We start from the raw sequence: 26,492 nt of genomic DNA, 5'->3' as shown, positions 1-26,492 counted from the left end.
ACAGGAAATAACTAATCTGCTCAACATCTTTTAGACTCATAGATTACCGTGGTATTAGCGCTGGTGTCAGCTTGAAGTGAGAAGTAGATACTATTTATTTGGTTCTAGCTTCTCAATTTGAAATACTTTTCTTAAAGTTAATAGAAATCAAACTGAATGTATTTCATACACAGGGTTTCAAGGGGTTTCAAGATGTAATGTTGCGGTTCTTACTAAAGAATCCTGAAGGACCGATCCCTTGAGAAAGTGCATAAGAGACCAGGTTCAACCTGGACAAACTGTCTGCAAAAAAGTCTGCCACAGTATGATTTGCACCTGTTTGGACTTGAGTCATGCAAATGACACAGGCTGACCCGTTTAACGCGACTGTACAGAGTCAAAACAGTGACACACAGGCCTAAGGAATTTGTTTAAAACCTATAAAAATGCTGTTACATATTAGAGTTGCTACTTTGCATTGATTCAAGATGAGGGACAACCAGACCCCTGTTAGACAGATCGGCAGTGATTCAGCAGGCTGACACAAAGGGACAAACATCTATTCACATCCACGCTGATGGAGACTTTAGATTGCAGATTAACCCAATTTGCTTGTTTTTGGACTTTGTACGGAGCTATTGTTCTCTTAGAAAAAGCAGCAGAGAGTGGCGAGATAAAGCAATAACTTCCAAGAGACTGCTCGAACTGTCTCGCTCTGAAGTGATTGAAAGACTTATTCATCAATTGACAAATAGTGTCTGCATTGATCTGATCACTGGTCAAGACTGATGAAGATCCACCCACAGTTTGTCTTAATGAATCAAGCTCCGAGGTTTTAGCGCCTGGTCTAATGTGTTGTTGTAAATAACAGAAAGTGAAGGTGAAGGCAGAGGACACGGAGAGGAGACAGAAATGAAAAGATTGCAGATGGTGGGGTGTTTACTGCCTATGTGTGCTGATGATGATGACGATGATGATGATGATGTAATGAAATAGGCACCTGTCTGTCCCCATGCTGTGTATAAAGTGTGTGTGTGTCTGTCTGCTGCACCCCTCGGGGTTTTTAGGGTCTGTCATGCAGCCCAACATTCCTCTCCGCTGACTCAATGACAGAAACTAAGTCAGACGCCCATTGCACCCCCGCCTTTTTCTGTCACCCTCAGCCTCCGCTCCATATCACTGTCAGTACCCCTTTCCACTTTATCACTACCCACTCCCTCCCTCAGCTCCTACCCCCCTCGTCTCCACTGACACATCTCTTCTTCTTGGCTGACTACAGAGTGGATACCTGGGTCATTGGGTAATCCCTGCCTGGGACCCCTGTATCTGAATCATTTGATCATGCTGCCGTTGGAGCGGATTCAGAGCAGATATCCGAGCCCTGTCTGGGCTCTGTCATCCGCCCTCTGTGTCTCTCCGTCTTTTGTTCTGTCCCTGAAAATCCCAGGGAAGTGGTAACCGGAACACGAGCTGTGCTGGATCGTTGGAGCCCCGAGGAGTTTGCTTTGTGCTGGATGGAGATGGAGCAGGAGAAACAAAAGAGAAAAAAAGCAACAGGAGAGGTGTAGTCACACAGAAGACAGGTCACAGCATCTCACCGGAGAGCAGATGAATTTTAATGACTATCTTTTATGAGGGCTCTTTTGACAGGACAAAGGGGGACTGCAGGAACAAGTGATGCAAAACACTGCCATTACAATTTACATGAACTCATTAGTACGGAGCCCACACAGAGAGGTTCTGTATTAAATAAAGGCCAGCAGGAAGAATTTATTGTAGACTTTGGTATTCCCTTTCCCTCCCTTTAGAGTTTGTGTGGCTTATGAAGCGTGAAGTCCGGAAGTTTTCCCAGCGATGACATAACAACATTATTCTCCGTGACCAATGTTGGCTGCTGAAACTCAAATGGAAATATTAGGTTTCCTGTGCGTCCAGCAGATGAGAATGTTGCTCATGTCTTTCTCTTTTCCTCCAACTCTCCTCCACAGCTCAGTGTCGTTACGCCCTGGGAATGGAGGATGGCACCATCCCAGACTCTGACATCACAGCCTCCAGCGCCTGGTCTGACTCCACTGAGGCCAAACATGGGAGGTAGGAAGTGTGTGTGTGTGTGTGTGTGTGCACAGCACTGCAAGTTAATAATGACATTACTCCAAACACAGTAATCAAGAAGTTTTTTTCTTGTAATCGTAGCTAGTGTGGCTGCAGTAATTCTGCTTTAATAGTAACCCAGCACCAGGGCGGGGAGTAGTTTTCTCTGCCTCTGATCACGCCAAGCATCGCTATTTAATACTGTTGCACCTGCATCCACTCTCCCTGTGAATCACTCTGTGCTGACACAGCTATGAGTAAATGATGACAATACTTGAGCAAAACGAAAAGTTAACCTCAGGGAGTCAACAGACTACTTTCACTCATTTTTTCTGCTCTGAAGACAGTGTTTTTAATTCCAAGGACACAGCCTTTTGGCTCACATTTTTGCTGACCAGTTTTTGGAAGCAGACTGTACAGTTATAGATCTGAACAAGTGGCAATACAGCATTTTCAAATCAAACAGCAATTTAACAACATTACTATGCCACTCTGCTATTAATGTACACGACCCCATTGACATATACTCAATAAAACTCAACTGTGATGGATTACACAACTGGATTAAGTTTCATAACTGTGTTACTTGATTTTTAAACACAGTTTTGAAATGGAAGGAGACAGGGTCCTGGTATGGTTGTAAAAGTAGCTCCCAGACATGAGCTTGCTCTCAGCCAGGTTAAACTTAACAGAACATTTTTTACTGAAACTTCAGAGCCTCTGCTTCGCTCTGTTTTCAGTTTAATAACTGTAGATCTGCTGGAACAACATGTAACACAAGAATACATTCACATGTCAAAGTGGACTGATGCGCCCGTCTGCCTTTTTTAGTCCCTTGGCACTGTGCTAAAGTAATTTGTCGGCCGTCTATTAGATTATGATGGAGGATGATAGTGTGTCTTTGTAAAACCCCTCTCTGTAATCATATTACCACCTTGTCCGTCTGTCTGTCAGCATGGTCAGACTCATGAGAGACAAGCCAGGCCTGCAACATGCAACCAATGTGTGTAAGAGCATTTACAGGACCTCTGTGTGTGTGTGTGTGTGTGTGTGTGTGTGTGTGTGTGTGTGTGTGTGTGTGTGTGTGTGTGTGTGTGTGTGTGTGTGTGTGTGGGTGTGTGTGTGTGTGTTCATTTGTCTCCAGTGGTGTGCAGGGCTGGGTCTCTTGGCAGACTGTCTAACCATGTGGAAATGATTATTAGCCCTGGCTCTTTTTTAAAGAGACGTCAGGGAGGCATGGTGAGAGAAAACAGAAAGAGTACTGGACATACAGTACAGGTTTTTTATCAAGTGAAACTGGGGATGATTGTATTGTGCTGAAAGCTGAAGAATTAATTAAAAAAACATGTAATAGAAGGTGTAAGGATTGGAGGTTGTGGAGCTTTCTTTATTGCTCTGATTGCTTTGTGACAGTGAAATAGTTGTGTATCTGTGTTAGCAGGTGGAAAAGAGATGGAGGGAATGAGGTGAGAGACGAGGGGAGATGAATGAAGTGTTGGCAGGCAATTAGGGAGGGGAAAAAGGAAACAGGAGAAAATATTCAGGTGCTTGGATGGTAGCCTAAATATTACTCCCATTGGCTGATACATGTTAGACTCAACTCCACCACAGCCTCTTTTCTCCCTCCCTCCTCATCCTCCACTTTCCTCCATCACAGGACACTCTGTCGAGCACTAATGTGTTGATATCATCCTGCGGTCTCACAGCAGCATGATGATGATCTCATCCACCAAAGGGATAGCAGGATCGACTGAAGCACCAGCGCCACTGTGACCGAGTTGATGTAGTTATTTGTTTTGGTGGTCAAAGCAGCAGCAGCAGCGTTCATTTTGGGAGAAAATCCCACAGCGGTCTGAGTGCGGTTGTGGCCTGGTGCTTCCTTCCAAAGCTCCTCATAAGAGCTGATGTGAACTCACAGAACACATAGCCAGAGTTGTGGTCTGTATGTGGCCTGTCTGTGGTGGCAGTTTGGGTTTTTCTTCCCAGGCTAGATTGAGGAAGGTCACACTGAGGGGAAATCCGTGCAGCCGTGCATGTGTGTGGTCGTGGAAGGCCTCAGGTGCTGTGGGTTAAGATCGGTCCTGATGTTATGGAGCAGATCTTGGTGTGAGGTTTGAAGAGTGAGGAAGAGATGGTAATTTTCACTCCTTTCATGCTTCTTTCATCTCTATCCCTCTCCTGTGTGTTCTCAGTATTTTCCATCCGCCTGCCGTTGCTTCCTCGCTCTGTTGCCTGCAGTGTATCATCACCTCAGCCAAGTTTCTGTCTCGATTTTTCTTATTCAGACAACGTTGTCTTACTCATATGTGAATGTTTGGCTGTTATGGACTCCGATCTGTATGGATTTGGTGGAGTTCAAGTTGTTCATATCGAATTCTCAGTTGTAGCTGTGTTGCACTCCGAGTCAGTCTTGGGTGGGTTGTTTGTATTTCTGCTTGGCTGTCAGACTAGGATTCGATCAGTTTTTTCCAGGTATTTTGGAAAGTTTTATTTTATTAATATAACCCTGTTTTTCTCAGGTTGAGCACTGGAGAGGGGGATGGAGCGTGGTGTCCCGCAGGACCAGTTTTTCCCGGTGGATCAGAATATCTTCAGGTTGGAAAGTTATTTACTGTGTTCTGCTTGATTATCAATGATACTATGTAAAATAGATAGAAATAACATTGAACTGTTGTGTGCAATAAAGCTGATACAATAATTAAAACTATAATAAAGGATATAAATATTATTTTATTTAAATCCACTGAGAACATGGTTGGGTTAGTTAGCTATGTATGTAGACTGCAAACAGAGGTAAACAGCATCAAGACTGAATGTACTGATGTAACAACCTGTGCAGTGTATGTGAGCAAATCAAGCTGTTTTCCTTTTTCTCGTTTTGGTGCAATCATTCTGTATGTCTTCATCTAAGTGAAGTGTCTCTCTTGCAGGTAGATCTGCATAAACTTCACTTCCTGGCTCTGGTTGGTACCCAGGGACGGCACGCTGACGGTCATGGTCAAGAGTTTGCTCGCAGTTACCGACTCCGCTACTCCAGGGATGGAGTGAAGTGGATCACTTGGAAGGACCGTTGGAGCCAGGAGGTAAGCAGCAATTTTTGATCTTTTACAAGAGAAAAAGCAGTCTTTGTGCTTCATACACAAAAAGCAGTTTTATTATCGTTCAAGGTTAGTTTCTCTTCTCAAGAACTAAAGCTGGAGTTGACTTTGTTTTACTGACAGCAAACAGATTAATACTCCGTTGATATTTCCATATGAACGTCTGTTGAAACAAAGATTGCTGAACTTGTCATCTGGGTTTGATTTATTATTTATTGAAATGGAGGAGTTTGACGATGTATCCAGTCTGACTTTATCTAGATACTTTCCTATTCAGGCAAAAGCAGCCTTTTCTGCCTGAGTTTTCAGCAGCATGCAATAAATGGTCAACTTTGTGCGGATGCAGGCACTTATTATTATGTTTGGACAATGTCCAACTTTTCTTTAGTGCAATGAATTTTATAACTGACCTATGCAAAATTATGGCAAATAAGACCTCCAACCAACAATGATTTGGAGAGAATCACCCTGTTTCTGTCTGTTTAATAAACTGTTTCAGAACATGTCCATGCAACAAATATTATGACAGCCTATGTAGCTCTTCATATGAAAGCTGCCCTAATAAAAACAGGCTCAAGAATCAGCCTGTCTTTACACCTTTGATTTCATTTAGTTCATTTAAACTCTTCCGTGATTAATTAAATTTAAAATTTCAAGCTAAAAAAAACCTTTGAGCCTTCGGGCGAAATCCATTCAACCCTGCAGGTAACAGGAGAGAAGAGCGATGTTCTCTTTGATTAAAGATTTGTGCTATTCTCCCCTCAGGTGGTATCAGGGAATGAGAACACCTATGATGTTGTGCTGAAAGATCTGGGCCCCCCAATCGTGGCGCGCATGGTGCGATTCTACCCCCTGGCTGACCGAGTCATGAGCGTTTGCCTCCGGGTGGAGCTCTACGGTTGTGTATGGAACGGTATGTTTGCACAGAGAGGGCACAGAAATACAAAATGTGTCTGATCATCTCTTTACTTTGGTATTCATATGGTCACTTTATTCTGAGCCATGCCCCCCAGACCTTGATAAATCATACCACTTTCCTCGAGGTGACGGTGACTAGCCTTTTTTTGCATTCCTCGATTTACTCCTCTGGCACCAGAGGGACATTGGGGAATTTGTTAGATGGCAGTGATTACAAGTGCATGCTTTTTGCAAAATATCTCGATGCATTAATTCAAGGCGTTGCATCAAATTTACGGCCTGAGTGGGGTTAGCTCAAATAAAAGAAGCCACACTAGAGATGAAATGTGTTGGTTTCTATGTCTCCTGGAGCACAAAGCTGACTAGCAGAGAATTTATGGCTGGCTTACCTTCTATCTTTCCCCCATCCACCTCCCTCAGACATCATCAGGCCGCCTGTAAATCAGAGCTGTCACCAGGACTAAAAGCTCCAGTTCCCGGTTTGTGTCTTCAGGGAGAGCATCCGTCTAAAATATGCGCTAACGTGGATTCTGATTAAGTGTGGCTCAGTTCATCCACAAGCAGCAGATTATACAGAATTTTTAGAATGTCAAGCTTTACGCAAGATCATCCTCTTATATCATCTTCATCAGATGTGGTGACTGTGCTCTGTCTGTCTGTTGCTTACTGTTTCACACTTATAACCCTCGCACATCTGTGTGCAACATACACACACAGACACCTATTTGAGTGCAGACAGAACACTCTGAGTGTACACTGTAAATCCTCAGTGAAGTGGTGTTTATTATTGGTAGAAGAGCAGTGGTCTGCAGTCTGTTGCTGACGTCACCTGTAATCTCAGGGAACGGGACTGATTAGCTGTATATTGGAACAAGGGGACTTGAGTTTCACCAGTTGATGGTGGCTGGGTTCAACAGGCCTGAGCAGCAGACTTCTTCATTTGTTTTACTGCTTAAAAAAACATCTGTAGCCTTTCTGAGGCAGGGGTGACTTTTAAATGTTGGCTAAGTAAACTGCGGCTGTTGCATGTCTGTCTTTCTAATATAAAATTTAAAAAATGTATCAACAGTCACATGACTTGCACTGATTATTTTCCCATTCATTTGTCTTTCAGATGGGCTGAAAGCTTACACAGCTCCACTGGGTCACGTCATGCACCTTTCTGGCTTGCCTATCTATTTGAACGACTCTACTTACGATGGAAGCACTGAGCAGGGGTCAGATATTCAGCTACTTCTGTTGTTTTTAACTTCATTTCTATGTATGAGTTAGAATCTCATCTACATGCATTCACATCTAGTCCTTTGATTTGTCAGTTTTCACACATCCTAAGCTCAGAAATTCATCACAGTTTTGACAAATAGAATCGGAGTTAAGATTCACAAGTGTTAGAGTCAACAATGTGACAGGGCTCAATCAGTTGAATACCAAAGTGTGTCCACAGCGGCCGACACATCTGTTAGCACTGAAGTGGGGTCTCAGCCAGATCCTTTGTTGAAAGTTTATTCTGGGTTCCGCCTAATCGAAAGGGAATGACATTATTTTCTTAAGATGCTCAGGGATTTGAGGCGTGTTTCCTGGCCATAATGTTTTGGCAAGCAGAGGAGGGGGGAACAATGAACGGGGAGGGGGTTGCAAAAGGTCCACACTTGCATGTGGTGCAGTTAATGGGGTTGAAATGTTTTTCTAGCAGTTGAGTTAACACTTTTGATGTAATCCAGACATTTTTGTGGTGGATGTGCATGTGTGTGGGTCTGTGTGTGAAGGAGAGACAAAGAAGTGATACTGGGCACAAGGAGACCCGTTTGATGGCTCCTTTGTGTTGCTTTGTTTCTGTGAACGTAAAAGCAAGAGAGGAACACAACTGCAGAGTTTTCTGTGTGTGAGAAAATATCTGTGCTGGCATGTTTCCATGTATATCTATGTATATATGCTTATTTATGCATCCTTGCATGCCAGAACAAGAATATATTCAAAAATAGAAGGTGACAGGCAGCCCACAGTGTCCAGCATTATTTCTGCACAGAGCTGCATGTAAATATGCTGTGTGTGTGTGTTTGTGCGCAGGATGCAGTTTGGAGGCCTGGGTCAGCTCTGCGATGGCGTCCTGGGAGGAGATGACTTCATACAAACTAAAGAGCTGAGGGTGTGGCCTGGGTACGACTACCTTGGCTGGAGCCGGGAAGCCCTTGGGCAAGGCAGCGTGGACATTGAGTTCCACTTTGAGAAACCACGTGTTTTTCACAAAATGCAGGTAGGAAGTTGTGTTTTATGAAATTGTATTGAAGAACACAAAGGGCCAGTGTTATCCCACAGGAATCTCAGACAGCATAAGGGCAGTCTGTTAATCAGAGCCACCATTGAGGCTAAAAGCTGCCATTTGTGGTCTTTCTATGCAGGGAAACCATCTGCTGAAACATGCAGAGTTGTGTATAATGAGGTAGTGAAAGCCAGAGACAGTGAAGAATCTGTAGAATGTTTAGTTTCACGCAGTCAGTCTCTCATCTCGCTCCGTATGTGATCCGATGGCTGTAAAGTGTCTTTATTGTGTTAGTGTGTCAAAGGGTTATGCAGGTCATTGTTATTCCAGTGAGAGCTCTTTGAGGCAGAGTGCTTCATTATTAATGCAATGTCTTTGATTTGATTTCAGCCAAGGACACTAGTTGGAAGTCATGTCCCTGTCTCACAATTTTTTTCATATTGGCTTTCTCGTAAAGACAGAGTGTGAGGAAGAATAAAAAAGCCTCTTTGAAAGAGTTATCTAGAGAACAGGGTACACACTACAGATTTCTTTGTTCTGCTTGGAGGGGATTTTCTTCTTGTTATATTTCTGAGCACCATGATGCATAAATCTTCATACAGAGATGAAAAATGAGGTTTTATTTGTGTAAGTCCTTCATTTTTGATATGAGGAGAGCAGCTAAATTATTCCTGCTTTATATGAAGACAAGTGTTCAGAGAAAAAGTAATGTGTTAATACATATTTTCACACTTTGATTTATTAGCAAATTAGCCCAAGCCAAGGACTGTGTTGTAATTGTGTGACGGACATCAGGCTAAATGTTCACTTTTCTCCTGTCAGAGTTTAGCCTCTCGAAGAAACTCAACGTGACAACAAAATCTGATAACTGTATAGAGACCCACTAATTGAAACAACACAATTATGTTAGGTTTTGAGCAAACACAAAGAGGAGTCAGTGGAGATAGAGAAAACAGAGTCAATTCATAAGACAAATAAAATAGAACAGCCTCCCTCCTCCCTCATCAGGCGACTCACTGCGTGATGATTGAGATAGAAGAAATGAAACTCTCATTGCTAAACCCAATCTTATCTAAGCAAACATAAATACAGTGTAGCAGAGACCTGTGCATGTCTGTGCAAATAACTTGGGAAATTACTTTTAACGTAGAGCAAACACAGAAGGAATTAAACTAAACTGAGTGCCCATTCCCAGATGAAACATGGTTGAGTACCATGTCAAAAAGTTTATGTGATACAAAAATCAAAGTAACTATAAGTTATCTTTTTGAGTTAACAAAAGCTGGTAACATTTTTACCAAACACCTTAACCTGCACAAGGACAGGCTCTGTTAAGGATAGGGAATCAGTTATCTTTATTAGCTCCCTTTAATATGTCCTGGTCTGCGGCTGAAATATTGTGTCCTAAAACTGTGATAAACGCCACAAGAATAAATGAGAACTACAAATCAGTTTTAGGGAATAAAAAGGAGTTGTTGCTGTCAGACTTTTTATGCACCAGTGATGGGAAAGTGATATTATAATTTGTGCATTCACCCCCAGTGTTTCACTTAGCTGACAGTTCTTTCTTCATTTTGAAAATACAGCTGTGTTGACGTTCATCTTCTTCATATTTCCCTGATGTCATGGTTTGCTCTGTGGTTGTAAAAAGAGCGATCTGCTGATGGCAGACGTATTTATGTTTGTGACTAATCAGATGTTGCTCACACTGCCCTGTTCATGCCAAGTTAATCACAGAAACTCTGAGTATAATCAGCTTCAAGAGATCCCTTAGCTTGATCTCATTTGTCAGGTTGAGTAAAGCCGGACAGATAAAAGATACCTGGGGTATGTTGAGGCTTTGTAGTATAGGCCGCCTGAGGGGAACAGTTAGCAGGTGATTGGTGAGTTACTGTGAAATCCTTTTGACATCATTCACAAAGATCCACCAAAAACATCTCACTCAACCTACTCTGAAAAAAATGACAAGAACAGCTCAAACTTGAAACGGAAGCCCTGAGGATCCCACATCAGACTTTTTGCTTTTTCCTTTTTCAAGTATCAGCTGCATTGTCAGGCAGCGCTGGAAAGCATCATTTTGAGAAGAATAGTTCAGCGGCCTTTTAATTAGTTTTAGCGTGCCATTGTTTATCACGGGACAGTGCGTCTGAGCTTGCCTCTTTGGGTGCCACTGGGTTGCATCACAGTCTGTTTGTGCGTCTGTGTGGCTTTTGGGGCTAGTTTGTGGAGCAACAAGAGAGGGTGATAATATGAAGCAAGTCAGTTTGAGTTATAACTGTGTTGTCTCTTTGGATGCAAAGTGGAATGTCGGTTTGGGTGGGATTCACACTATACATGTGCATATTGAACGGCACAAATCCCCAGCCTGTGTTATAAAGTGACGAGTAATCTTGAGGTCTTGGTTTTGACGAGGATCCAAACGTCCCGGCTGCTCTCTCTGCCCTATTCCCGCCTCACATTGCCATTATTATTCTAGTGTTTCTCAGTTACCTTTAAAACCTTTCCCAGCGGTATTCCAAGTGTTTTCCTAACTTATCCTGTGTTTCCTGTCTTTCCCCAAGAGGTTTTCCCACACTAACCTCAGCTGACATACGCTGCTATGCGAGCCAAGCAGAGCGGATATGTCAGACACACAGGTCAAACAAATAATGAGTGGGAACCTCAAACTAAATCTGGCTTGGCTTTTCCCTGTAGTTCCTTAACCCGCACCTAATCACTCCCCAAAGGGAAATGTGCCCTTTGACCTTTGCCAGTCATAACCTGCACTTTTTACAGCGTGTTTTAGAGACTGAAGAGACCATCAGATTAGACCTTAAGGTTTTAACTTAATGTCAACTTCTCTGTCAGCTCACATTGACCCCACCCCAAAAAAAGTCTCATTTTTTAGAATTTTGCCTTGTCCAGGTCATTGGAGCTGTAGTCCCTTAAGGAGTTGTGAATTACCTCTGTTCTGTTGACTTTTTAAGACCCACATCACTTCCACAAGCACACACTTACAGTCCCCCCTCTCATTTGTCTCCTTCCATCGTTGAATCAGTTTAACGTTAACTCTGGTGCAGCTGTTCTCCCTACACTGTGTGTGAGTCTGTGTGTGTGTTTTATTAACATGTGGATGAGATTAGAGCGGCTGGCCTTGCATTAAGTGTGAGGTTAATAGTTAACCTGTCAAAGCTGCCCTCCTACCACCTTGTGTCCCACATCCTGTCCTCCATTATCTTCTCTCTCACATCTATAGATTTGACCTCTAACTCCCTCATTTAAAATTCCTCCATCTCCCTCCTCATCCCTCTCTCCTTTCCTCCAGCTCCTCTCCTCTCCTCTCCTCTCCCTCCTTCTGGCAACAATGACGCCTCATATATTAGTCCAGCTTTTATGGATTCCTTCCTCTTGGGCATTTGCTTGCTTGTAAAGACAGTGAAGATATATCTTCTGCTCTCCTTCATTAGTAATCTGTCATACATGTTTCTTTCTTCCATCTTTTCCTTTCTCTGCTGTGCTAATTTTGTGCAATTGTACTCCCGCACAGCTTTAATTTGTGCCAAAGCAATTATGGGTTGAACAGCATGGGAATGTCTCATTAATTTAGTGTGTTAATTGAACCTCCAGCCCTTCCATGAATAATAAATGATGATGATGGCCCTAACTTTTTTTAAGTTTTTCAAGATCCAAGCACGCAAGTCAAGCTCATTTAGAGGTGTGGGTGGTTAGAGGGTTGTACGACATGTCTTTTCTTTGTCTCTTTTCTTCATCACACCAACACTTTTTTCTTTGTCTAGGTGCACAGTAACAATCGCCACACGCAGGGTGTACGAGTCTTCAGCAAGGTAGAGTGTCTGTTCAAGCCGGGTATCCTCCAGCCGTGGTCCTCTCCCGCCCTCACTCTGCCTGTGCCCCTGGAGGACCTCAAAGACCCCTCCTCAAGACCAATCTCCCTCCCTCTGGGCGCTCGGCCAGCTCAGATCCTTCGCTGTAAATTCTTCTTCGCTGATCGATGGCTGCTCATCAGCGAGATATCATTCCTCTCTGGTAGGAAGCAATGTTCAAATTACAACTTGCTTTGCACTTGCACACACACACACACACATATCATACCAGCTATGTCTGACACCGTCCTTGAGGTCCAAACAATCGCTCAGTTTTCAGAATAGAGATACCTGCTCTGTGTGTGTGTGTGTGTGTGTGTGTGTGTGTGTGTGTGTCTGTGTGTGTCTGTGTGTGTGTGTGTGTGTGTGGTTAGGTTGTGAATCTGATCAGTCTTCTGAAAAGCAAAAGGCACAAATTAAGAGAAGTGAAATCTAATGAGATTATTTTGTTCCTTGACTGTGACAGAATCAGAATTAACTTTTTGTCCTTGCTTTGTTCTTTTAATTGGTTTAAGGTATCAGCATTTTTTTACAGTCAAGGACCATTTGCCATCTGTGGCAGGGACTCAGCAGAAAAATACTGCTGTTGTCTTCAAAATGTTGTTTTGGGAGAAAATGTTTAAAAGGGAAGGCAGCCAAAAGTTTCAAGTGAGGAGGCCTATTGTGTCAATGTAGATGTTGTATAAGTTGTTCTTTTCATTCTACTTATTCATTCATTAAGGAGACAACCAGGATGAGAAAAAAGAGACTTTCCCCAATCCCATGTTTTTTGTTGTTGTTGTTTTATTTAAAAGCTGAGAATAACCCCACACAGCAAATAGACTGGGGTTTTGATGTCTTCCTTTAAGGTGGAAATTCTGCTGATCTGTTTGAAAGTCAGATCAAGGACTCCTATGCTGTTCTCCAACTGAGATTGCTTTAACTAATTAAACTGTCCTCTCCACTCAAACACCCTGTCAGGAGTGGCGTGACAAGAATCAGTGAAGTGGTTGATAATCTCATCAGACTCAGGTGGCTGAAACGTCTCGTGTTGAGTGGTCTGGCATTTTGTGGTTGCTCGATTCTTGCTAGACTCATAATACCGGCCTCCGTCCAGGTCCCTGACTTTGTCTGTGAGGTGGATATCTCCCCACCAAAACTACCAAGTCTGCCAGTCCTATTCTAACTTATGTTTGTGTGTTTTTTTCTTCAAAGTTATTTCTTCAAAGTTATTTTTATTGACTTTTAACATTATATACATTAACGTGTACACACAAAAAACATTGTATTCATTGAATAACAACCCCCACCCCCCCTCCCCCCCACCCCACCCCCCAAGCTGTCATTCCTGTATAAAAGCTCTGCACTACTTGGGAACATTTCGTTGGTGGCTGAGATACAAAACTATCTGTTAAGGCACATAGTGGTAAGTAAATAAATAAATAAATAAGATAAACATACATAAATACATAAAAAAAGAAATAAATAGAATACAGATGTATAGAAAAGATGGAACAAATAAATACAAAGGAAGTTAAAAAAAAAAAAAAAAAAAAAAGACATAAAAATAATAACAAATGAGTAAAGTCCAGAAGCAACATGACCAGACCATAAAATAGGGTGTGTCAAGGGCTAAAACAAAGACAATGAACTATTTATTCCTGCAAAAGTGTGGAGGGTTCGCTGAAAAATGTAAGGAAAGATCTCCAGGTTTCATTAAATTTCTTTTCAGAACCATGCAGTGTGCATCTGATCTTTTCAAGTTTCAAATTAACAATGACATCCCTTATCCAGTGAGAGATCGAAGGTGGGGCAGTATCCTTCCATCTCATAAGTATCAGACGGCGCGCCAAAAGGGTGGTGAAAGCTACAACTCTTTTCCCCCCAAATGGTAACTGTGTACCCTCAGGAACTACTCCAAAGAGAGATACCAGAGGATCTGGATTAATTCTAACTGTAAAAATAGTGGAAAGGGCTTCAAAAATTGCTTTCCAGAACCCCTCTAGGTTAGGGCATAACCAAAACATGTGAATTAATGTTGCTTCCTCAGTCTTACATCTGTCACAAGTAGAATTTATTTGCGGATATATTTTTGCTAGTCTGGATTTAGACAGGTGTGCACGGTGCACTACTTTGAACTGGAGCAAAGAATGACGAGCGCACATTGAAGAGGAATGAATTGTTTTCAAAATCCGAGCCCAGTCTCGCATATCAATTGTCATTTGGAGGTCTTGCTCCCATGCATTCAAAATACCAGATATAGAACTGTTGTCTAGTTTAGAGATTAGACCAAGTAATGATGTAATTGTGCCTTTATCTGCAGGATTACGGGACATAATGTTATTTATTATATTATCTGAAGGTTTCTGGGGAAATTGTAACAAAGATTCTTTCATATAATGCCTTATCTGTAAATATCTGAAAAAATGTGAACCCGGTATATTGAATTTCTTGGATAATTGTTCAAAGGAAGCAAATGTATTGTTGATAAATAGATCACTGAAACTCTTCAAGCCTCTCCCATGCCATATGTTAAATGATGTATCCTGCATTGAAGGTAAAAAGAGATGGTTAAAAGCTATTGGACTAGAAAGGCACATATCAGGTAAATTGAAATGTTTCCTGAATTGAGAGTAAATTTTAAGTGTTTGATTAATCACAGGAGAGATGATGGACGCGGTTGATGGTAGGGGAAGGGGTGAACCAACTAGGGCTGGTAAAGAAATAGAGCCACAGAGATTAATCTCCAACTTTACCCAGGTTGGACAATTATTGTCCAAATGATGATGAGTCCAGTAAGATATACACTGCAAGTTTGATGCCCAGTAATAGTATCGGAAATTTGGCAGGGCCAAACCTCCTTCGTTCTTTGGTCTTTGTAGGTAATTTTTGCGTAAGCGAGGCCTTTTACCATTCCATAGGTATGATGAAATTACTGAGTCCAACTTTTTAAAGAAAGTACCGGAAATAAATACAGGTAAACACTGGAATATGTAGAGATATTTTGGGAATACAGACATTTTGATTGTGTTGACTCTGCCGATAAGTGACAGGAAGAGAGGGGACCAGTTAGACAGATCTTGTTTGGTTTGAGTTAGCAGTTTTATGAAGTTCTGTTTATAAAGGTCTGAAAAATTCCTAGTCACTGTGATACCAAGGTACTTAAATGAATCTGATGATATTTTGAGGGGCAATCTGGTGTTCTCAAAGAATGTCATATCCAAATTTAGTGGGAAGATCTCACTTTTGTGTAAGTTAAGCTTGTAGCCCGATATCTTCCCGAACTGTTCTAATAGATTTAGAGCTGAAGGAATCGCTGTTTCTGCGCTTGACATATACAGGAGGAGGTCATCAGCGTACAATGATACTTTATGTTCTATGCCCCCTCTCACTATGCCTGGGATAGAACTTTTAGATCTAATGGCCAAAGCCAGAGGTTCAATGGCCAAAACAAAGAGGAGGGGGCTCAGGGGGCACCCCTGACGAGTACCGCGGTGTAAAGCAAAGGGCTTTGAGTACACATTGTTGGTCAGAACCATAGCAGAAGGACCAGAATACAGGAGTTTAATCCATGATATGAATGTTTTGCCGAATCCAAACCTTGCCAAAGTTTCAAATAAGTAGTTCCATTCCACTCTATCGAATGCCTTCTCTGCATCCATGCAGAGAAGGCATTCAGAGACCCCCTGGCAGGGAGAGTACATTATGTTAAACAACCGTCGGATATTAAAGAAGGAGCGTCTTTGTTTAATGAAGCCAGTCTGGTCAGTAGATATTATGTTAGGCAAAACATTATCCAAGCGACACGCCAAAACTTTAGCTAGTATTTTATAGTCTGAATTTAGCAGGGAGATAGGCCTATAAGATGCACAATTTAAAGGGTCTTTGTTCTTTTTTGCCAACAATGTTATACATGCTTGGTTGAGAGTAGATGGGAGAACTCCAGCTTCAAGCGAATCTGAATACAGAGCTGAAAGGATAGGGGTTAGCTGTACAGAGAATGTGGTATAAAATTCACCTGGCAAGCCATCGGGACCCGGTGATTTCCCTTTTTGAAGGGATTTAATGGCATCTATGATTTCCTGTTGTGAGATTGGCTTATCAAGATCAGAAATTTGGTCTGGGGAAAGGGAAGGGATGTTTAAGCCCCTAAAAAAGTCCTGCATGTCCTCTGAGTGAGGAGAGCTAGAAGTGTATAAATTGATATAATATTCCTGAAAAACACTGTTAATTTCTTGTTGGTCTGTAGTGATCCTGCCATTCTGAGTATTTACCTTACTGATAATTTGTTTGGCTCTGGCACCTCTCAACTGTCTAGCCAAAATTGCCCCTGCCTTCTCTCCATGTTCATAAAAGTTACTTCTATTTCTGAAGAGTAGGTTTTCAATTAAGTGTGAGGAGATCTGATCATATTCTGCTTTAAGTTTTAGTCTTTCTTTATATAAGTCTGGGGATGGATTGTGTGCATAGGTTTTATCTAATTCAGCTATCCGTTTACTGATTTCTAGTTGTTTTGCTTCTGACTTCTTTTTCTTATAGGCTGTAAAAGATATAATTTGACCTCTCACATATGCCTTAAGTGTCTCCCAAACAGTTGAAACCGAGACATCTGGGGTCATATTGATTTCTAGAAATAAGGAGATTTGTTCTGAAATAAATTTAACAAAGTTTTCGTCTGATAATAAAAGGGAATTCAACCTCCAGTTTCTACGGTTTGCCTTTGTTCCTGGTAAATTTAATTTCATTGCGAGTGGAGCATGGTCAGATATTATTATGGTTGAATATTCACACGTGGCTATGAATGGGGTTAATTTCTTATCGGCAAAAAAGTAGTCAATTCTGCTATAGGAATGATGAACATGAGAAAAAAATGAATATTGTTTGCTTGTTGGGTGCAAAGAACGCCATACATCAGATATACCAAATTCAGACAGAAAAGAATTTATACAGGAAGCTGACTTAGATACTGAATATCCAACTCTGACTGACGACCTGTCCAGAGCAGGGTCTAGACAAAGATTGAAATCTCCTCCCATAATTAGGAGGTGAGAATTTAAATCCGGAAGTTGTTTAAAAAGGTGATGGAAAAACTGGGCATCATCCGTATTAGGGGCATATATATTTGCCAGCATGACTTTAGTGTTGTAAAGTTGGCCTGTAACTATGATGTAGCGCCCATTAGGATCTATTATAGAGCTAGAAGGGGTAAAAGTCACATGCTTATCCATCAGTATTGCTACACCTCTTGCCTTTGCCTGGAAGGTAGTGTGAAAAATTTGTCCCACCCAACCACATTTTAAGCGAGCATGATCTAATCTGCGAAGGTGCGTTTCCTGCAGGAAAGCGATCCCTGTCTTCAGATGTTTTAGATGTGTTAATACTTTTTTCCTTTTAACTGGGTGATTAAGACCCTTGACATTCCAACTGATAAGGTTAAGATCCATTGCCATGGTGCATCTGTGGACTTAGTGTGCTTCTATACATCGAACAGAAAGTATGCCAATAACAGATGTGCCAAGTAATTGTATTCAGAACAAAACCAATCACATGGCTGGGAGTGACAGCAAAACAAAAATACCCTTCCCCTAACACTAAGGTGAAATCAGTTGTCTGAACTAACAACACACCTTCCCTAACTAACTTATGAACTTCCAACTTGGTGCTCCTCTCTAACTAAAACCTCTGCTCCACAAACACATTCAGGGTGATGCAAATTAAAAGAAAAAAAAAAAAAAGGAAAGTACCCCACCTGCGATAGGGGCTGGATATGGTAAAAATAAAAAACAGGATAAACAAACAGGTGAAAATGATCCCTAAAGTAGAAGGTACAAACTGGGGTCATTTAACATTTGCTTAGATAAATAACTTTATCCAGTTCCAAGTGGAGATTTAACTATGAGATATAGGAAGAGTTACCAACTTAAAATAAGAAGCGAACCATTAACTTGTATTTAAATGGTACATAAAATGTGTATCTGCAGGTTTATCTCCGTGATAGTGGTCAAAGCTTACACAGATTGTATCATCAGGACGAGGTCGTTCATACCTGTAACACTACATTTGTGGTAGCGCTAACCGTGCAGTGATCCACGAGTCCAAACTAAGCCAATATGTAGTCATTCAGCCAGGATCCGGGATAGTTTATGAAGAGTCATTGAAGGCTTTGATGAATTTTTCCGCCTCTGCAATCGATCCGAGCCAGGTACGGGAGCCGTCGGTCTGCGTGATGCGGAGTTTGGCCGGGTAGAGAAGAGAGGGCTTTAATCCCATCTTGAACAGCGATGACATGACATTTCTGTATTCTTTCCGCTGGTTGACCACCTCTGGAGAGTAGTCTTCGTAAATCCTAAAAGTGTGTCCCTGGTACGTCAGCGTGTTTTTTTTCCTTGCTTCTCGGACCAACAACTCTTTAATCTGGAAGCGATGAAAACAAAGCAAGACCGGCCGGGGTCTGCCCCCGGGGCCCGGTTTAGGAGCCAGACTACGGTGTGCCCGGTCCAGCTCTGGTGCAGTAGGAAAGACTGCCTCGCCGAGGGCTTCTTTGAGCAGCTGGGAGAAGAATTTGGTGGGCTGTGCCCCCTCGATACCCTCGGGGAGACCGACCAGCCGGACATTACTCCTCCTGCTCCTACCTTCCAGGTCAGTTAGCTTAGCCTGTAGCCTCTGGTTATTGGTCTGCATCAGGTCACAGGTAGCCTCCACCTTTTCCAGTCGCTGATGTAGGGTCTCGGCATTTTCCTCCAGCGAAGTCAGTCTGTCGTTGTGGCCTGAAACAGTTGCTTGAAGCCCATCGATTTTCTCGTTCAGAACTTTAAATGATGTCTTAAACTCCGAAATTAGCGCAGCTTTATGGTCCGAAAGTAGAGCTTCCAGATCAGCTTTGCTAACCGCGGCGTTATCTCCTGTTTTCTCGTTTGGTTTGACGATTTTGGGAGCCATCCTGAGCAACAAAACGTGCCGAAAGAGACTGTACTATCACTTGGAGAACTACCAAGGGTTGTATTGTAGTTAAATACAGGTGGGGTTAACTTTGAAATTGTTATCGTGGGAGCTCGAGGTGAACGCGTCTCTACTCCATGTGCGCCGAACCGGAAGTCCGTTTGTGTGTTTTTTTAATGAGACAGACCTGAGACGGAGAACATTTTAGCTGTTAATTTTAAGCTACACCTGAACCAACTCAGCCTCTGACCCAGTTAATAAGCTTTAGTCAGGAAAGGAGAAGTTCACTTTGCAGGTCTAAAATACAAGAGCAAAGGTTAGTCAGCCACTTAACAGTAACCATTTGTCATTACACAATCATTCAGATTAGTCAATAAGGAATGGATGAGTTCCCAGTCAAAAACAACATAATTAACATAATCTTCTGAGATGAATACTGTTTTTCTGGAAACACAACCAGCTGTCACCACAAACACTGTTTCCCAACACTCGAGGACATCCAGACGGCATGTGCTGCCATATGGAAACCTCACTAAACATATAAAACATGATTCATGTTCATTAAACTGTCTCTTCCTTTCCTGATCCAGAGCCTTTCGACGAGGATGCCACGGAGACGGACTCATTTCCTCCTCATCTGCCCAAGATTCCTACGACCACTTCCCCTTCTCCCCCTCCGATCAACCACACCTCCTCCTCTCCCACATCGGGTCGCAGCTCCTCCAACACGACTGCCGGCCCATCTGGTGAGCCCTCTTCATCACCATCATCATTCCCCCCTCTCTTCACCCTCAGGTTTTCCTGTCTCGGCTATCTTTCTTTCCACCAGAGATCCTTCCACAGTTTACCCTCTTTCATCACCAACCATACTGTTTCATCTACTTCCTCTCCTGCTCTCTCTTAATTCCCCTGATCTCTCCCTCATCACCTCTCATCTCTGCACTCTTCTCTACCCCTCCGGTTGTGATGAGTGTGAGCATGTTGGCAGTGTGATTAGCTGTGTGTCTAAAGCAGCACCAAAGGCAGGCGGTGCCAAAGGCGGCCCATGTCTGACTAGTATCCTTTCTTTCACAAGCCCTAAAATCCTTTAGGCATTGTGCCAGCATTGACTAAACCTCAGGTTGATGCTGAATGTTTATCTTACAGATTTAATTGTACATTTTTATGTCGTCTATTTATCTAGACTTTATTTAACCAGGAATACCTTACTGAGATTAAAAATCTCTTTTACAAGAATTTCCTGGCCAAGACAAGCAGTAGCTAAGTTACAGACAAGCAACACATAATTAAAAAATCATGTTACCTATCCTGCATCACATTACAGAGAGTCATTAGTCAAAGAATCTGCAGTCCCCCTTTTGCACCTTTGTTCTGCCTTGACAAACATTCAGAGAGACCAGCTCACTCAGACCAAAATCCTCTTGCAGCAAATTCCAGGCTGCAGGAGCAGCGTACCTAAACCTCTTTTTCCCCAATTTCAAGACACACTCTGGGGACAGGGTGCTAAAGCAAGTTTTGTGACTGGGCCACAGAATGAAGACTGTAGCTTCCAGCATTTTTCAGAATAATTAGATTACATAATAGAAAGGGAAGCAAATTAAGGATTACTTTATACATGAGGACATGCCAGGGATTTAGTCTTCGGGTAACACGGTGCAGACCAGCCAACTCTGCATTTAGAGAGCAGTGATGAGTGAGAGACTTTGTGATAAACCTCAAAGCTCCATGGTGCATAGTATCCAGAAAAAGAAGGCACTGAGATGATGCATGCATATATGAAACATCACCATAATCAATTAAAGGCATGAAAATAGAAGCTACAAGTCTTTTCTTTGCAGCAAAAGAAACATAACTTATTTTTTAAATGGAAACCCAACCACAACTTCAGTTTCTTTAGATGTTATTGAATGTGAAGCTTAAAATATGGGGAATTGTTAGTTTGAAATATTTACAAGAAGATACAGGCTCAATAACATCACTCTGAGAAAACTTAATAGAAAGCTGGTTCTTTTATTTTTTTGTCTTTGAGTTTGAAAACATGATGAGTTTTGCATTGGAAACATTAAGGCCAACACTGTTGGAATAGATTTTAAATAACAGTCTTCCCAAGTCAGAGCCTTGGGGCACACCATTTATTATCTGAAGAGAGCTCAGGGGGATGCTCTCAGCCTACACACACTGGGATCTGTTAGATAAATTAGTCTCAGAACAACTTTCAGGTTTTTCTGACAGTCCAACACTAAATTGACTCTGTTTCATAATTACATGTTGACAGCTTTCAAAAAGTCAATTGGAGGGCTGTGTGGTGATCCTTGTTGTCTAAGAACAGGATTAAAATACCTTTGCAAAGCTGCAGTTGTAGTGCTGTGCTTTTTCCTGAAACCTTATTGGTAATCATATAAATTGTTATTAGTTGTTAAAAAGTCTTTAAGTTGGTCACTCCCTAAAGATTCCAGAGTGTGTGCTAAAGCTGAAAGGAAATTGGTCTGTAATTACTAGAAGTGTTGGGTTTCCTCCTTTTAATAGGGGGAGAACACAAAGGGCAGAATAAATTTGGGTCCAATTAAAAATCAAGTTTTTTTCACAAATCATTTTCAAGTACTTGGTGTGAACCCTCGGAGGTTTCAGGTTTCATTCAAATGAATAAAAAGTGAGCTGGAATCCTGTTATCCATGATTTCCTCTCCATGTCACCCTCTCTTGAGTCTTCCTCACCGCTTTTCTTCTCACCCATTCCTCCTTTGTCCATCCCTCACTTCTTTAGAACCCCTCAACTCAACCACTTCCTTCATGACGGACACCACTGGTAACTGGACGCTGTCAGGTGAGAGAGAGCAAAAAGAAAAAAAAAAGGGGAAAAACACGGGGGAGGAGCTTGTAGCATCCACTCTGGCCTTCCTCCAGCATCTTAAAACTGTCCCACTGCTGAGTTTGGAGTACAATGGAGGAAGGATTACAGGGGCAGGCTTTGGCACAGTGCTCTGTCCCCTGGGTTCTAAGAAATACAGCTGTATGGAGAACACTAACCGAGATATAGTGCCTCATATATATGTACAATAACAACTCACTTCCTGCGGTCTTACAAGCTGCATGTTCCGTTTTTTCTGGGTTTCTGTTCTACACAGTTGAACAATAACAGGCCTTTTAAAAAGCTGGAAATGGTTTACTGTGGCGTGTTTGCTGCTTTGTCCTTGTTACTGGCTGCGGTTGGACGGCTTTGTTTGGGTTTATTTAGTACCCGCATGGTGTTGAGCCGAAAGAGAGCGCGAGAGAAAGGGGGTTGTTTTCTGTTATAACAATTCTGTGTGTAAATCTTTGTCTTGCAAATGTGTGTTTGTGTGTTACCATACATGCATATTAAAGCATCATGTATGTGTGGTATGTGTTTCTTGTTTTTTTTATCTTTTTAACTGAGCTTTTGTTCCTTACCATCACACAATAGTGGTTTGTTTATGAGTGGAGTTCACACAAAACTATGCTGAGGAAACTTAGCACAGTTTCATCCCTCAGTGAAATAAAAAGCTGTATTTAATCTCCACGGGAGTAAAAATAACAGTGGTATTAAGATTAACAGTTGATGACAAAGCAGTCGAGAAGATAACAGTGTTCACATTGTGTTCTCAAAGCAGCGGGCACTGAGAAGCCCTGTGGTATGAGTGGGCATACTGGATACATACCCAAAATGACAATCCTCATCAGATGTTCAATAAGGCTGATGAAACCTTGCTGGTGTGTGTGTGACCCCACAGCGAGTGCGTGACTGTGCTGGAAAAGCCAAAGCTCTCAGACTGAACGGTGCATTAGATCACACCAGCATGTGGTCTCTTCACACATAAAGTTCAACTAACAAACAACAGCAGGTTTCACACCAACAACCACGTTTATTCATACAAACATCTTGCATTTCTTTGTTTTTTCTCACTCTAGATCCAGAATTTGCAGCAAAGACTCCGAGGGCGGGACTTCCTGTGGCCAAGGACGACAGCAGTAATACAGCAATTCTGATTGGTTGCCTTGTGGGCATCATTCTCCTGCTGCTGGCTGTGATTGCTGTCATTTTGTGGAGACAGTACTGGAAAAAGATCCTTGGAAAAGTATGTGAAAATTTAGGTCACTTGTAGTACTGTTGAATAATTTTTAAGCAGTCATTCTTATGTGCAGTTAGGCCGTAGTTGGACTTTACTGTGAGGTTTCTTGTGTTAATGATCTGCAGCCTCAGAGGGTCAGTTCACACACATTTGTTCTTATTTCCCCTCATGTGGTATCTGGCAGCACAGTCTTGATTTTATAAGCCAGACATTTGTCTCTCAGCTGTCTGTTACCCCACCTAGAGCAGTAAAGATTTATTTAAAAAACTTAAAGTAATTACTTTTCTTTAGACAATGTCCCTATTACTCTGCACAGCCATTGCTCCTACTGTTAGGAGGGTTCATTACTTCCCACAGAATAAATAAGACCAAGCGAGAAAAAGATTTATTGAGCTTAAGTGTCCATTTAACCATGTTTAAATGATTGATAGCAGGCTGAGATAGCACTAGCCAGCTTTTTGGCAGTGAACCCCTGAATCTCCATCTGGATGTTATATGGGAATCTTTTTACATTTACTTCTAATTGTGTAAAGATTAGAGGACATTTTCACTGATTGATTGCCATCTGCTTAAGAGATTTAAATGACGGACGTGTTTGCAGATACAAAAGCCAGTTTGGGAAGTATACCTTGTTAGCATGAAGGCAGACAGTTCTGTCTTGAAGTTTCCTGAAAATGTTTGATGAAGGCTCTGAGAGGTACTTTGTGTTGCCTTTGTGATGTTTTGTGTTGCGTTTGTGAGAGATGCATCTCCTGCTTATCATCAGTGGTATAAATGCATTAAACAGAGTTTCTCTGTAACTAGTCCAACAACCCTTTTGAGGAAAGATTGAAAATTCCACAGGAGCAGAACTTTTCTACCTAGCTGCATCTAATAACCTTTCAAATGAGTTTTTAGCTCCTGAACTCATCTACATCACCCTCTGCCCTCTCAGGCACAGGGAAGCCTTTCCAGTGACGAGCTTCGGGTTCATTTGTCCGTCCCCTCAGACAACGTGGTCATCAACAACACACACAGCTATTCAAGCCGATATCAGCGAATCCACACATTCCCAGATGATCGCGACCATGACAGAGAGGGGGAGGGAGAGTACCAGGAGCCGAGCGCCCTGCTGCGGCCGAGGGATCACAGGGACAGCACAGGTGAGTTACTCACAGCCATTTAAGAGCACAAATGAACAGAGGGCATGACTTGTAACGATGGGATCTATTTGCCCTGTTGGAACTGAGTGGTCCAATAAAAGCACACGTAGTTTCAAAGCGTGACAGAGAACATGCTATCGTGCAGTAAAATATACCACATGCTAACTACATGCTGGCAGAGATTGATTTACAGTCAGCCGCACACAGTTGGCATGGAGACAGTGGATAATGTAAAGCAATGAAACTTTCCATATGTACAGAATTCCATTTTCTACAAACACGTATGTGGTTTGTATGGATCGCTTCATGTTTTTGTTCATGCTTTTGCAACTCCCATTTGTTGATATTACCAATAAGCCAGCAGCGGGAGAAAAATGTGGCATGCATATCAAGCAAACACTGGTATTACGATGTATTTCACCACACCAAACAAAAGTAAATCAAACCAAACACCCCGCGAGGGATACTGCCTCCAAAAAGATGCACGGCACTGTGGGGCCACAAAAGAGCTATTGTTCTAAGAAAGGAGAAGAAAGAGAAAAGAGGGGAGAGAAAGAGAGGAGTAAAGAAAGTTAAAGCATTCCCACACTTGCATTGCACAGCTGGAGGTCTGCATGCTGGTTTTACAAGGCGCCTGTGAAATAACACGTGTAACAGAAACATTATTTCATCCACTGGTTTGTGTTATGATTGGTTGTGTTAACTTTGCCTGTTCTTGCGATGCTCTTTTTGTTCTTCATGTGTTATTGCAACCCCCTCCTTCCATGTACTGTAATGGATATGCTAACATGCTAATGATTGTTGATTGTTTTTTTTTTGTTTCTTTGTGTACTTTGTGTCACGTGCAACCTGTGTATCATCCACATCATGGCTCCTGCGTGTACCCCGCCTCCTCCTTTGTTTGCGTGTGTGTTTGTGTGTGTGTGTGTTTATATGTGCCAGCCTTGCTGTTAAAAAACAACCCAGCATATGACCTGCTCCTGTCAGATCACAGAAAAGGAGCCAGATCCCTGGTAGTGCCCAGCACCTCTCAGGCTCAGGAAAAGAGTCTCAATGTGCCCCAGGGTAAGAGACCTCAGACTGGGCTGATGCAGTCAGGAGAGGGACCCTACCTCTCTACCTTACACCTGTCTGTCTGTTTTAAAAGAGCAGATATGTTTCTGCATGTTTCTAACCGTCTTCATTCATCCTCTTACTCACATTAGTCTCTCACTCCTCAGCATACCTTTGTTTGAAGGGATGGTTTGGTTCTTTGGTGAACTGAGCAAGATGTGAACTTAATCAGAGGCGGACAAGTTCATGGAGGGTTTTGTGAGCAGCATGTTTGCTGTAATATCAGCTTTTAGTTGCCATAGCACATCTGTGAAGCTTTGGGCTGGAATTGTTATGAATTCATAGCATCTTTTGAGAATTGCTTGTTAGGTTTGACAGATCAATATTGTTGTGACCTTTCAATCAATTGAAATCCTTTTTTTTTTAAATACCAACATCAGGTCAAATTTTTCCAGGAACATTCCTCAGTATCAAATAAAGAAATATCTTTCAGATCACTTATGATTCTAAGAGGATGTTCCCCTATGTTTGTGATGCCCTGCTGTATCGCTACGCTTACATTAGCTCAGATCATTTAGATTTTGAAGTTTGGGATTAAATCTCTGACTTTTTTTTAACATGTCTTCAAGCACATTCAGTAAGAAGAAGTTTTAAATTGTCAGACAATTTATGACCAAATACCAGCAAGACTCAGAATTCAGAGCTCTCTTGGCTGTACTTTTGAGTTTGGTGCCAGTTGGCAAATATAAGCAGACCAGACTGGGACACTGAGATAGTCAAGGAGCTGGTAGCATGGCTGTACACCTGTTACCTGCCTAGTGTGGATATTTGTTGCATGTTTTTGCAAACAGAATCTGAATAGTATAATTCAAATTCAGTATTCACATCATGGGCTGTGGCAGTGAGCTCACTGAAGCAAAAAGGAAAGTTTCTTATCATCGTCATTATGATTGGAACAAAGGTATTTCACTTAGTATTCAAAAGCCTCTCTGCCCACAAGTTTTTGACTTATGTGGGCTGTCAGACCCGCATGAAGGCTGATAGTGTTGAATATTAAGCCATGAAACCTTTATTGAATCAAAA

At 42.0% G+C, this 26,492-nt stretch overlaps 1 protein-coding gene across 3 annotated transcripts in view; it reads left to right on the top strand.

Annotated features, from left to right (window-relative positions):
* The window catches only part of ddr1 (discoidin domain receptor tyrosine kinase 1), a 50,949-nt gene that overhangs the window by 18,149 nt on the left and 6,308 nt on the right, over positions 1–26,492 (top strand). The window contains exons 3-13 of one of the 3 annotated variants that reach the window (XM_074683051.1): positions 1,968–2,070; positions 4,590–4,665; positions 5,001–5,153; positions 5,934–6,081; positions 7,201–7,303; positions 8,154–8,340; positions 12,123–12,372; positions 19,718–19,873; positions 23,054–23,220; positions 24,149–24,356; positions 25,344–25,421. In XM_074683051.1, the coding sequence (XP_074539152.1) occupies positions 1,968–2,070; positions 4,590–4,665; positions 5,001–5,153; positions 5,934–6,081; positions 7,201–7,303; positions 8,154–8,340; positions 12,123–12,372; positions 19,718–19,873; positions 23,054–23,220; positions 24,149–24,356; positions 25,344–25,421 (1,629 nt within the window). Of the gene's footprint in view, positions 1–1,967; positions 2,071–4,589; positions 4,666–5,000; positions 5,154–5,933; positions 6,082–7,200; positions 7,304–8,153; positions 8,341–12,122; positions 12,373–19,717; positions 19,874–23,053; positions 23,221–24,148; positions 24,357–25,298; positions 25,422–26,492 lie in introns of all 3 variants that reach the window. The other 2 variants (XM_074683050.1, XM_074683052.1) reach the window with 2 other exon arrangements.

Source organism: Halichoeres trimaculatus, unplaced genomic scaffold, assembly GCF_033239565.1.
Source record: "Halichoeres trimaculatus isolate MK-OKI-2021-1 unplaced genomic scaffold, fHalTri1.1 fHalTri1_scaffold_12, whole genome shotgun sequence".
Classification (NCBI taxonomy): Eukaryota; Metazoa; Chordata; class Actinopteri; order Labriformes; family Labridae; genus Halichoeres; species Halichoeres trimaculatus.
Note: the sequence above shows the minus strand (reverse complement) of the source record. Positions and strands in the feature narration are given on the sequence as shown.